Raw genomic sequence first — 13518 nt, forward strand, 5'->3', positions numbered from 1 at the left:
CCTTTGTCAGTTTCCACAATTCAAGATATGCTAGGAAAAGAACACACTGGGAATGATTTGCAAACACTGCTTTAAAAAGCAACAGAAAACTTACAATTTGAAATGTGTCACAAAGTAATCAAACAAGCAAGCTCTGGTCCCTGAAATGTTAAACCCCTGGCATATAGTGCTCAGTTCACAAGGTACTCTCTAAAAACCTTTTACACTAAATGTTGACTTGTTATTCATAGCATCTGCTTGTACACCCAAAGGCCAATGGGCACCTAGAGGGCTAAGAAGGAGGCAAATACATCAAGGACATTCTTGATAGTAACATAAAAATTTATAGTATTTCATGAGTTACAGATTACAGCCTTTGAGGCTTCATAGGGCCAGCGTGGTGTAGTAGTTTGAGTGTTGGACTACAACTCTGGAGACCAGGGTTCAATCTCAGCTCTACCATGAAAACCTGCCCAGGGATCTTAGGCAAGCCACACTCTCTCAGCCTCTGAGGAAGACACAGGTGATCCCCCTCTGAGCAAATCTTGCCAAGAAACCCCTGTGATAGGTGCGCCTTAGGGTCACCATAAGTTGGAAATTACTTGAAAGCATAAAAAACAACAAGGGCATGGATCCAGTCTTCAGGCAACCTGCTTGCCAACTGGTGTACCCATCCTTCAGTCTATGTGCTGTAGGTAACTGAGAGAGTAGCAGAACACGGGAGGCACTAGAGCCTGGGAAGAGCCATGAATCCCTGCTGTCAATTTGGGAGTGGTGCTAGTATGCAAAAGCCTTAGTGAATGAATGAAGCCAAATGAAGAATTGCATTTGTCTCAGTGCCACAAGTGGGGAGCAGCTAAATACCTCTCTCCCTCCAATTCTGACAAAGCCTATTCAAAATAGAGGAAAAGTACTTCCTAAATACTTTTGATGCAAAAAAGATGTTGACTTGTTCTTGGGAAGACTCCTACCCTTCACAGTGTCTCCTTTGTGGTCTCCTCTGGACATTTTACTATGGCAATATTTATTCCAACCCACACACAAGTAGTTATCTTTGCCATCCTGTCCAAATTAATTTGGTTTTGCTTCCAGGGCACTTTTTAAAATACTTTTATATGGGCTCCCCTGCCTGGCTTTTCCTGGTTTTCTCATTTATTTGTCAGAGTTGATCTAAAAGCCACAGAACAAAGTGGAAGGAGGGGCACAAGTAAATATATAAGAGAGGAAACCAAAGTGCAATTACTATAACTTAAAATGTTTCATGTGCCTCAGCGCCTGAACCTAAGTCATTGTAATTGCAACTTTATGTAACCCGCACATTATCTGTAACCATGCAATATGTAGATGTTTTGAGAAAACAAATGGGACATGGCTCATACTAAGCCCCTAAATCCAGATACTACCAATTAAAACTGATTCTAAAATCCAGACTCTTAAACAGACACCAGTAGGAGGATGATTTGAATCACATGTCCATCTTCTTGCACAACAGTGACCATTCAAAAATGTTCAGTCCAAATGTATCTTCAACATGCTAAAATACATGTGGGACGCATCTACATGATGTAAGCTAAAATCCTGAACTGAACTGTGTTCGCCTCTATTATATGAAAGAGCACTTGGTGTAAAAGTATGGAAACTCCTTGAGCAAGCTTACTTGTTTTGAGATGTTGTTCATGCATGGAAGTTGAACAAAATCTATCCTCAGTAATGAGGTAGCCCTTTAAAAATCCAAGTTTGAGAACAATAGGTTAATGTAAGAACTTAACAAAAGCTGTGCTGGACCAGAACCAAAGCCTGTACTCTCAGTGGACACTGATATTGCCTTTGGAATCTCTGTAAACATACCACATACACATTCTATTGTTTCTATAGCACCAAGTGGTGACTTACATGTGTATCAGTCTTTATATATTTAATAACCAGATCAGATCACAGATAAAACTTTTGAATCACCTTAGTGCTTTTCAGTGGGATCTTTCATTAAATCATTAATCAGAAACTGTTGAGTAATCTCGTTATATGTGAATTTATTATTTGGCAATATTCTGCCCTCCACTTTTCATGCAACTAATCCTTCCCTCTCTCCTTCTACCTACTCCAGTATGCTTGGTTCTTTTTTTCTTTTTCCATCATTGTTTTGTCACTTGATGTTGCTTCAAGCTTTCAACTGATCTTGGATGGAGAAGAATGCAGAGGAGTTATCAGTTTACCACAGAAAACCAAACTGCTTACATTCACTCTCCCTTTGTACACAGTGCCCTCTGAGCTGTTCCTGTTTTCATCATTCTGATTGTTTGCTATAGCCTGAAGAGGCCTCACTTTGGAGGGCACGTGAATAAAGCAAAGGTCTTGGATCATAAAGAGGGCCAAGGTACTCTTCCCATGCTCTCATATACAAGAATTTCTAATCTTCAGCAAGATGATGAGAGATTGCCTCTTATGGGATTGCTGTAACCTGTCTCAAGCTACACAGAACCAGATCACTCTATCCCTCCAAATGAGGAGGTCATTTTGGAGATGTGATACTTCCAGTCTCAAATGTGGGAGTAGGCATTTTTCTCCCTGAGAAAGACTGTGAGCCTGAGCTGGCTTTCCTCCACTGCTTTACGGAAATGGTACTGAGCAGAATATAGTGCATGAAGGAGGTGAGGGCTTGTTTAGAATGAGATAATTGAGGAAGTAAAAGCAAAGATGCAGTGCCCCTTGTTAAATATGGTAACTGATCAGTCTCCTTTCTAGGTCTGTTTTGAGGGTTTCATCTATGCACTTTTGTATCTTCACAGATTGGCAATGTTGTCCTTATCATCTTTGTGAGCTACTTTGGCAGCCGAGTTCACCGACCTAGGATCATTGGTCTGGGAGGCCTCCTGTTGGCTCTGGCAGCATTCCTTCTGACACTTCCTCATTTCCTCTCAGCGCCATATGAATACTCTCAAACAATCATCAGTAGGTACCCTCTCCTCAAATATCTCCTGTGTCCCAAACTTCCTCTGAAGCTGTGAGAAAGTACATTTTGTTTTGATATCTAGCCCACCTTTCAAAGGATCTCCAAGGCGGCTCAAGTAACATAATAAAATATATATTACACTGGGACCATTACTGCTCCTCCTGTACAACTATATATGTCATCTCCTGCTCTTGGTAATTCTTAAGCAAGGTGCTTCTAAGTTTATGCTTCACAGGTAGATTGACTCGTGCAGTATCCTATGAGGTAGGTGTGTTATACTTCTCTGATAAATAAGTCTGAAAATATAGTTGTACATTTAAGTCACTTGGCTCTTAGCCATCCTGGCTTTTAACATACCCTGAGGCATGCTGAGGTCTCTGTGCAATGACTTGCCTGTCATGGGTGTGCCAAGTTGAATGGGTGCCAGGAGAACCAGAGGCTATGCATGTTTTGGTTCTTGTCTGGTGTCAATGGATGCTGTCCTATATTGAATTGCTCCATTAGAAGTGTCAGTCTGCTTTGACGCCACCAAGTCATGCAAGACTCTATCTGATGATGGAGCTCTAGATGCAGCATTACAGCACCATAAATACTTCTTCCCCTGCCAAATTCCTCTGGCACAAAAAGGGAATGGTGGAGCGTTGGCTCTTAAATTTTTCTGTCATTTTCATTTGAACTGTTGCACAGTAAAGTAGTCAATTGTTAGAGAAGATTTTCACACCAGCTCAGAATCGCTGGTAAAACATTGCTGCATCATTGAGGAAGCATGTGTGAAAGCCTGGCATGCTTCCTCAATGTTAGGGAATTGTTCGGCTCCCCTCTAGCATCACTGAATCATTCAGGGAGAGGCAATTTCCTCTGAATGCAGATTTTCCATTCAGAGGAAATTTCCTCTCCCCAAACAATTCAGTGGCAGTAGAGGGGAGCCGACAATTCCCTTTCACACATGCACGCTTCCTCAACGATGCAGCAACGTTTTACCAGCACTTCTGAGCTGGTGTGAAAATCTCAAGAGTTATGTGCCGTTAAGTCAATTTTGACTTCTGGTAACCTTCAACCAGGGTTTTGTTTATTGCTGGAGGGTTTTGTTTATGGGATGGTAACATTTCTTCAAAGAAGGTTTGCCATTGCCTTCCTGTAAATGGGTTTCCGTGGATTATTTGAACTCTGGTCTCTTAGAGTCCTGGCCCAAACCTCAAACCTATACACAGTTGGCTCAACTCTTCCTGCCAGTTATCATATGTGGGCCATTTGGGGGTTGAAATGGTCACATCAGCCCCAAAATGGTCTAAATTATCTGGTTGACAGAAAGAGTTGCTTGCATGTTTGTCAGTTCATCCAACCGGTGAACTCTTCACAAAGACAGATATGTGCAGAGATGCAAGAAGGTAAGGGAGTTTATCTAAGATGCTTTTTCAGATACATGTGGCTCCTTCAATACCTTCCAATCATACATAGAGTCATGTAATGACAACTCTTAATTCTGCTGTCATGATACTCATCTATAATGTATTCAGAAAGTAAGATGAAAATCATTATTCCCACTTGCCCTCCAAAAGTAAGGAAATCAAGCTGTCACAAGTCATTGGTAAATTCTGGAACAGCAGTCTGCTCAAACCAAAATGATAACTTTTGATGTACCAGGATTGCATGTGGAGATTTCTAGTGCAGATGGTCATTGAGCTGATTCCACAGAAACATCTTTCTGCCCAGAACCAACAAGAAATATACCAGTGGAAAGAAAACATACTTGAAAATGCCATAAACTTGAAAATCCATGTGGATTTTGCAGGAAAAATTTTGTGGAAAGAATTAAGCTGAATCTTACCATCCAACTGATGGGACCCCCCCCCCCTCCAGTAAAACCCATATTAATTTCCTGTAACCTAGCCTAGTTTTTTTCAACTTCTTTTCTTCTATGGGAATTACTCTAGAATAACTCCTTTAGCTGGAATAGGTAAATTCTCTGACTTAGTGTTTTCTCCATGTTTTTTTTCCTCTATGGGAATTGTTCTGGAATATTTCATTCATTTATTTACTTTACATTGATTTTTACTACAAACAACCTCTCCAGACATTGGTACATCAAGTTACATTTAATACTGAATTACACAGCCATAATGCGTAATTTAAAGATTATTTTTCTATCTTTCCATTAGCCATTTGAAGTTTATTAGTTAATTTTTGATCAAAGCTAATTACCACATCTTATTATATGAGACCATAAAAACAAAAACAAATAATGACCATCCTAGCACCTACTAATAAATTCCCAATTCAGGATTTATGCAATACATTTGCATTGTCTCCTTGGGGACAAAAACCAATCCCAAAACAAGAGGGTCAGTTCTGGAATTTCTGTAAGGTAGTGATGGATAATATTATTTATGTCAGAGAAAACTGCATTATTGAAACAGAGACACTTTAAAAAGTGAGCTTTCCCAACATACTACCCCAATTTTCCTTATCTAGACAAATATTCCAGTCATTTTCCCATCCCCTTCTCAGACTATTTGAGGAATCTATGTCATAATCAACCTGACTAGCATGTGATCTCTAGTACAGAGAATACTTCAATTAAACTGGAATAGATGTATTCTGTATTGTATACAGTGCACAGACTATCACTAAATAACTGTTATTGGAAAGACCATCATTCAAACAATGACACTTACAGTCCCTAAGAAATAAGATTCATGGGAGGTTTTGGCCATATTTCTTGGAGTAGGAGCTAAAGGAAGATGGAATCAGTGATTGTAAACACGTTAATGCCATCCTAATGACACAAAGAAAATTCACTTTTAACCAAGTAGCAAGAGAGACTTCTTGTATGTCTCTGTAGAAGGGGATGGTATTTTTAAAAATACCAAAAACTACTATAGCTACATGTTGTACCATGAGGGAGAAAAAACTCTTCCAACAACCTCAGTTTTAGGACAAAAAAATGGATACGAAATAGTGTGTTCTCCAGAACTCTGGACCAGATTGGTGCAAACTGAATAACTGAGTCCGTGACAAATGCTTCAAGTGTTAAGTTACTCCTATGATTGTGGGACAAAGATGTGGTCGATAAAAGATGACCATATTCTTTAGAGATGTCTCAAAGATGTCAGAGCATGCTGTAGATACTAGAAAAAATCAGCCCAGATGATTTTGAAGATAATTTTATCTGTGAATGGGAAGTTCTCTGAGAGAAATGGTTTGAAATTTGGGGAAGCAACTCCCAATACATCCCCAGGATACTTGGCTGGAGAAGACTACTGCATAAGAATAAAATCATTCTTCATTGGTGATTTAATTTTATGGGTTTTCCCTGAGAAACACTGCACAGTATGTTTATCTATTGTTCCAGTCAAGAGCCTCATTGCCATTTCATTTCCTGATGTGCAAACCAATTTTCCTCTTACCATATACTTAGCCAAAGGCCCATCTTACCTGAGCTTTGTGTGTGATTCCTTCAGGGCAGGAAATGTCAAAGCTGTCTTAGCATCTCATTAGTATATGAGGGAAACCCAGAATTGGGAGCATTTATGTAACCCAAAATGAAGTTGGTTTAGTTGGCATTTCTCTTCTCATTTACTCTAAACCAGTTTCACTTATTAAAATTATCCTTTGGCAAGGAAATGCATCTCTTAATCTGGACCCCTTGGCAGTGTAAATGTATAAAAGTATGTCTAAGATGATTAAAAAGGCCCCTGCTGCTGGAGTCTCATGCTATTGTAATGACCATTGACAAGAATACTTGTGGCAGTGTGTTATTGCATATAGATATTATAGCAGCTGAAACCCCTAAATTACCTGGCGGACCTTTTTCTTTTACAATTCCACAAGCCTATAAGGCCACTCATTAAGTGCTACAAGCTGATGGGAATACTGGAACAATTGTAAAAATGACCACAATTTTTTTTTAAAAAAGGCTGAAGATGTGGGAGCGCTGACATGTATGGCAAGGACATGTGTTTTAATGTTGTACTGAATGTGAGGTCTGAGCTTCCCTTGGGTTTTTAAGCATTGTTTTGTTCACTCTAATAGGAACTCCAAGTACAAGTACTTCAATTAATAAACTGGAAAGATTTTCATGGTTTTCCCATGAACATCTTGTTCACCATTAAGTCTAATAGGTAATTTGAAAGTACATAAGAATCCTGGACAAACCACAGCTATGCCTCCGTCAGTAATTATCCAGTTGCCTTTTGATGTCTTTTTCACTCCTCCCCAGGGAAAAAACACACAACTAGATTCAAAATACACTGATACACTTTTGTTCATAACCCTTTCTGAACAAATCCCTGTAAGCAGTGTTGTGGTAATACCTTGAAAGAAAAAGGTGATGACAGCTGCTAATTAAATTGAGGAAGTTCATAGTTCTGGCAGGTCTCCAACACCCAAGAATGAACAATGAGCTTAAATATGCATTTCACTCAAGAAAGTTTAGCTCAGTCTCGATTTCTGAGGTGCACAAATTCCATAAGGAACTGTAAAGCCTTGTTGACCTTCTGAAGATATCTATGCAAAAGATACTGGCCAGGATCCAAAAGTTTCTTCTTCCTGCAGCCACCCTTTTAAAAAGCTCTCCTCAAAAAACCTTCTGCTCAGATTTGGAGAGATAAAAAGGTGCTAGGGGGAGGGGGGGGGAATCAAGCTGTTCCCCACCAATCCTCTCCAAATACCAGCCTTGGGTCTGATGTCCTTTGCCCACTGTTGTTAAAAGGTTTCTTTGGTCATTATGACCCTGGAAATGCATGGAAAATAATGTGAGGGGATCTGGGTTCCTTCTACATGTGCTACTCTCCATTTTAGCTTTTGTATGCTGGAGCTTAACCAGTGAATCATGAACTGCAGCACAGGTAGGCTTGCAGGGGTAATTTGTCTGCAGAGTGCTTCTTAAGTTAGATGTTTTCCCATTTCTTCCGGGTTTAATTTTTCTCCCTTTCATAAAGTCGAAGGCTTTCATGGCCGGCATCCATAGTTTTCTGTGGGTTTTTCGGGCTATGTGGCCATGTTCCAGAAAAGTTTCTTCCTGACATTTTGCCAGCATCTGTGCCAGCCACAGATGCTGGTGAAATTTCAGGAAAAAACTTTTCTGGAACATGGCCACATAGCCCGAAAAACCCACAAAAAACTATTTCTCCCTTTCATTTGTAAAGAAAAATCATCATGGCAGCACTAGATTTGATATGAAATTTGTGGGCTTTCACACATTTTTTTTAATTATTGTGTTCTCTTATTTCAGTTAACAGCACCACCACCACCAGAAATGAGATCTGCAATGGTGATTATAAATGTCCAAATGCCACCGTGAAAACCCAGGCAGAAGGCGGCACAATGTGGGCAATAATGGTAGTTGCTCAGCTGTTGGCAGGAATTGGGACAGTCCCCATCCAGCCTTTTGGGATCTCTTATGTGGATGACTTTGCTGAGCCAAACAATTCTCCCTTGTACATAGGTAAGTGTTTCCCACAGAAAGGGTTTGATTGATATTTAGGTGAGCCATGTAGTTTCCCATCTGGTTTGCATTGATTTATCATCAGTAAATGAGAGAGGAGTGTTGCCTTAATATGTTGTGTAAAAACATCATCTAGTCCTTGCTGATGTTGAAGGGCTGTTTCTGATATATATAAAAAGATATGTTTATCAATCTTACAATAAAAAATGCAGGCATAGAACTAAGCTATTAAAAGACTAACATTGTTACTCATCACTTTAAAAAAACTAACAATGGCCAGTGGTCTTAATTATAATCATTTTGATTCAACAACAATAATATTTTTGTGATTTATGCAATATTTACAAGCCATATCTAAACTTTTGCCAGGGGGGTCATTCTGGAAGCATTTTTGTATTGTTACTTACTTTCCCCATAAAAAGCACCTGCAGAAATGAAAAAGTAACAGAATAGCAGTTACCCGTGTAATGTATTACTGTAAAAACAGTGCATAATGAATAATGAAAATGAAGTATAATGTACAACCAAGTACTTGATTTTATAGAACAAACTGAGTATCCCTTATGTGAAAATCCAAAATGCTCCGGAATCTGAAATTTTTCATTGATGGCTAAGATAGTGACAACTCTGCCTTCTAATAGTTCAGTGTACACAAACTTTGTTTCACACATAAAATTATTTAAAATATTGTATAAAGGTATACCCAACACTGCATTTTGTGTTTTACTGGGGAGTGGGGGTGGGGGTGGTCACATAGTTACTTGGTTCTTTATATCCTAATATTAGTGTCTTCCAGTACTGGAAAGATGATGCCTTTTTAATAGCCCTTGGCATGTAGATGGCAGCAGCTTCTCCCTTCTGTTCTGACAAACTAATCAATAGTCCAGTCAAATAGTTGCTGCCAAGTATGAGTCCATATTCTAACACTAGAGGAAAAGAACTATCTGGCCTCTTATTCTGGCACACATGAGACTCTTAATTCCTGAACCATTATCCTGTTGCCACTTTATAAATAAAGGATTAGTAACTTCTCAGTAATCCACAAGCTTTGTATTTGACAGGTCTTTTTAACCAGCATTGTTCTTTTAAAGAAGGGAGAAGCTGCATCACCCTTCCTTTTGACTGAATCCAAACTATTTCCACTGTGGAGCTTATTCCTAGACCAATGTATATGCATTTTCAGAATGCAGAAAAATTACTGTTTGGGTTATAACTAAAAATCCTCCATCAGCATGGTGATAACTGGCAGAGGGATTCTGTGAGTTGCAGTAAAAAAAGGTAGTATTCAAAGATATAGCCATGTTAATGTGTTTCAGCATTAAAAGATGTAATTTTGTAATTCACTAACTTCTCTCTTTCTTTTTCAGCACTCTTATTTGCCATTGCAGTGTTTGGCCCAGCTTTTGGTTATTTGCTTGGCTCTGCAGCACTGAAAATATTTGTGGACTTTGGGAGAGTTGACCTGAGTGAGTCTCTGTTTTAGCTTGAACCTGTTGGTGGAAATCTCTTATGTTTTCACAAGCCAATGAGCTGAACCAGCTGATATGTCCATACCTTCCAACAGTCCTGATTTGGCAGGGACAGACCCAATTAATCTTCTGTCATCCTACTTTATCAGCCACTTTAAAAATCTCCCAATTTTCTGTCCTCTGATTTTCCCTCCCATTTCCCTAGTTTATTTAAATTACTGCAAGCTGAGTTCAAACTGCAAAAGTAGTTTGCACTCAATTAACCTTAGTAAGGGGAGAGGAAGTAGTGGAATCTCATCCTTCCCAGTAGGCTCAGGCAAAAGCAAACTGCTGCAGCATCTCCTAGTTTGTGAGTTCTTCCTGTTTAATAACTTTTTTTGCACATTGATGTTGCTTGGCCACATGTGTCCCAGTGTTCACCTGTCAAATGTTGAAGGCTGTGTAAGTCTGAAATAAGAAAACTTAGGTACAGCAGAACAAAAAAACAGCAACAAAAGAGGTGGCTTTATTGAGCAGACTGTTGCACATTCAACCCCATTGACACACTTTGTGTAGCAGATACTCTGCCGGAAACTTTGGTGTGGATTTGTGGGTAATGGGGCATGCTGTGGCCAGCAGCGATTCAGATCTTGTTTACATGAATCGCACATTCATGTTTGACAATAGTGACCTGAACACACAGTGCACGTAAGGTGGAGTTATCAACAGCAGGGTTGGGGAAAGTGTGGTCCAGGGGATGATTGTGGCTTTCCCAAGTTTCTCCATTTTTTTAAAAAAATAAAAAATTCCAAAGCAATTCCCTTTGCCCTAAAATACCACCAAATTCCAGAAGCAGATTGGGGGGGGGGGTTAATTTCAACCATGTTTGTGCCAGGCTCTTTTAGATCCAGCAGATGCCCTTTTGCCAATAGTAGGTGACTGAGACGTTGAGTCTGTAGTAGCTAAAATGACCCAGACAGGTTAAAGCTATGGTGAAATCCCCCATGCATGTCTCGTAGGGATTGCATTTGGGGCAAAAACATTTAGATTTGGGCGGAAGGTATAGCCCTCCCAAGGCCCCCTGAGGAGGCAATATGGCCGTGTGCCTCCAACAATAGTCTACCCTACTCTGCAAATCTTTTTTAAAGGCAGATTCCCATGGTAGTTCTGACTTCTGTTCAGGGAATGGATTTCTTGACCTCCTTTTCTGTGGTAGGATATTTATTTTATTTTATTTATATCCCACCTTTCTCCCTGGAGGGACCCAAGGCAGCTCACAGATAAAACCTTTCAAATTATTATAAAATTCAAACAAAAGATCTCTATATAAAATCATATTATATATATATATATATATATATATATAGATATAGATATAGATATATAATATAAAATATAATATAATAACATATAAAATATAGTTAAGTTTGACAATAGGAATAGGGACTGGATTGTAGCTAATCTGTTTGGAATGGCTCCAGGGAAGCTATCATTTCTAGCTTTCCTTTGTCCTCCCTTCCCCACTCATTATCTAATGTCTGTCAAGGTTGAAGGGGAGATTTAATGCGATTACAATCTCAGACTCTGATACATCACAAATTATGCCGTTTTCAGCTTTGGAGATGTTTGCTTTCAGGCTGATGACTGTTTCTACCAATTCTGTCCCCTACACACCTAAATGTGCAATACACATATACTCCATGCTGATCCTCCTGTGTCTTCCAGGCAGTGTGGGGCCACAGAATGATCTTTATCATCTGGTGCAAGATTTATGAAATTGTCAAACTGGGAACAGGAGGTGTCAGTGATTTTTTCCCCCCTTCTCCATTAAGATAAGCAACATTTATTACCTCTTTGTGGTCGCCTCTTGATATTAGCCAATCTCAAGTGGGCTATTTGCATCCAGGGAAGCTGCACCATTGTTTTGGTGATGTGTGGGCTCCCTTTGCCTGCATGTTTTTTTTTAATCCTGAAGGGCAGGAAATCTGGACTGAGCTGCAAAAGGCTTGAGATGGGTGTTTATTCCTTCCCACCCATTAACAGTGTGGAGACACACTTTCTGTTCCAACCCAATGGAGTGCTGAATCCTTTGAGCGAGGCCTTCTGCCTGGAGGATGTCAGCTCTCAAAGTGTCAGCTCTCAAAAAGACTTGATGTCTCTTCTCTAAGGTCCCTGGAGAACAGAGGCTCAAGAACCCAGACGCATTAAAACTGTTGCTCCACAGAGATCGGTGTGACCAAGCTTGGGCCTGACACTCAGCCAACAGAGCTCTGCCCAGCCCGGAAACAATGGGAAAGGAGATTATTTCCAGGAAGAGAGCAGATCATATTTCCAGCTGCTCTCTTGAAACAATAGTGCTGGTTAAGCAGTTTCAAAAGTCATCAGGCATCTCAAAGGAAAGAGGACTGGAATAAAACCAGTTTCCTTAATTAACTTCATAATTGTACAAATGAATTGGATACACCATCTGTCCCCCTTACTCTCACACCTTGTTCGTAGCTTACCTAAGGGATATTTTTTTAAAAAAAAAATCATTCACAATTTAAGATTGTTGGGTTTTCACTATTTTTTGCCTTGTGAAATGCTCATAACTCATAACTTGGAAATTCTACCTTTTTTAGACTACAACTTCTAGAATCCCCTAGTCAGCCTGGCCATGGAATATTTCTAAGGTCTGTTCATGACCTATGTTAATCTTAGCCATGTAAAGAAGTTTGTTTTCTCTGTCTCCCTTCCTGTTTCCCCCTCTCCTGCCAGGCCTCTTTCTTCACAATTCTTTTAAATGATTTTCTGGAATGGTTCCCAGTGTTCCCAGTACAAAGTCATCTTACACAACACCCCCCACTTTCAACAGAAGGCTATGCTCTCCAACTTTAGCTACTGATTTTAGGGCAAGGTGTCACTGTAATCTCCTTAATCCTAGTTTTGGCTTTGACCATGTTTCACCTCTATTATCATCCCTTCACTGGCTCCCCTTCCCCTTCCATATTCAATATAAGCTTTTGTTGTTGACTTTTAAAGCCCTGCATGGGCTGGCCCCTCCTTATTTATCTGAACTTCTTTCTCCTCACATTCCCACTTGTACCCTCAAGGCCTGCTGTCCCAGCCTAGGATTTCCACTGCCCCTTCCCAGATTTGTCCCTACTCACTTGCTGTCCCTCACTCCTGGAACCTCCTTCCCCATGAACACGGGTCATCACTTCTTTAACCATTTTCAAAACTGAGTTGAAGACTATATTATTCAGGGAAGTGTTCCCAGGCATTGTGTCATTGTTATCTGACTGTTATTTGATATTTGCTTGATATGGGATATTCGATGTTTTTAATTTGTTGCTTGCTTATTTTATCTAATGTTATCTTGTATTATTATCTATTGTTTTATATGTATTTTGTTATTATCCTGTAGAATGTATGCCATTGGCAGGTTTCAATTTTTTTATTGTATGTACAGCGCTGTGTAAATCTACAGCACTATATAAATAAATCTACAGCACTATATAAATAATAATAATAATAATAATAATAATAATAATAATAATAATAATAATAATAATAGTTTAGTGAAACTACAGAATTCTTTATCTCATAATGGTAGAACCCTGAGTCATCCATAGAGAAGTTCAGTGGTGGGAGATGCAGGACAGATACAAAGAGTACTTTTTGCATAGTGCACAATTACAATGTAGAATTTGATA

At 39.4% G+C, this 13518-nt stretch overlaps 1 protein-coding gene across 1 annotated transcript in view; it reads left to right on the forward strand.

Moving 5' to 3' along the window:
- Positions 1-13518, forward strand: part of SLCO2A1 (solute carrier organic anion transporter family member 2A1) — an 82553-nt gene that overhangs the window by 41696 nt on the left and 27339 nt on the right. Inside the window, exons 3-5 of the mRNA XM_042456819.1 lie at positions 2766-2928; positions 8163-8375; positions 9743-9841. Of these exons, the coding sequence (XP_042312753.1) occupies positions 2766-2928; positions 8163-8375; positions 9743-9841 (475 nt within the window). The remainder of the gene's footprint in view (positions 1-2765; positions 2929-8162; positions 8376-9742; positions 9842-13518) is intronic.

This window comes from Sceloporus undulatus, chromosome 3 (assembly GCF_019175285.1).
Source record: "Sceloporus undulatus isolate JIND9_A2432 ecotype Alabama chromosome 3, SceUnd_v1.1, whole genome shotgun sequence".
Lineage (NCBI taxonomy): Eukaryota > Metazoa > Chordata > Lepidosauria > Squamata > Phrynosomatidae > Sceloporus > Sceloporus undulatus.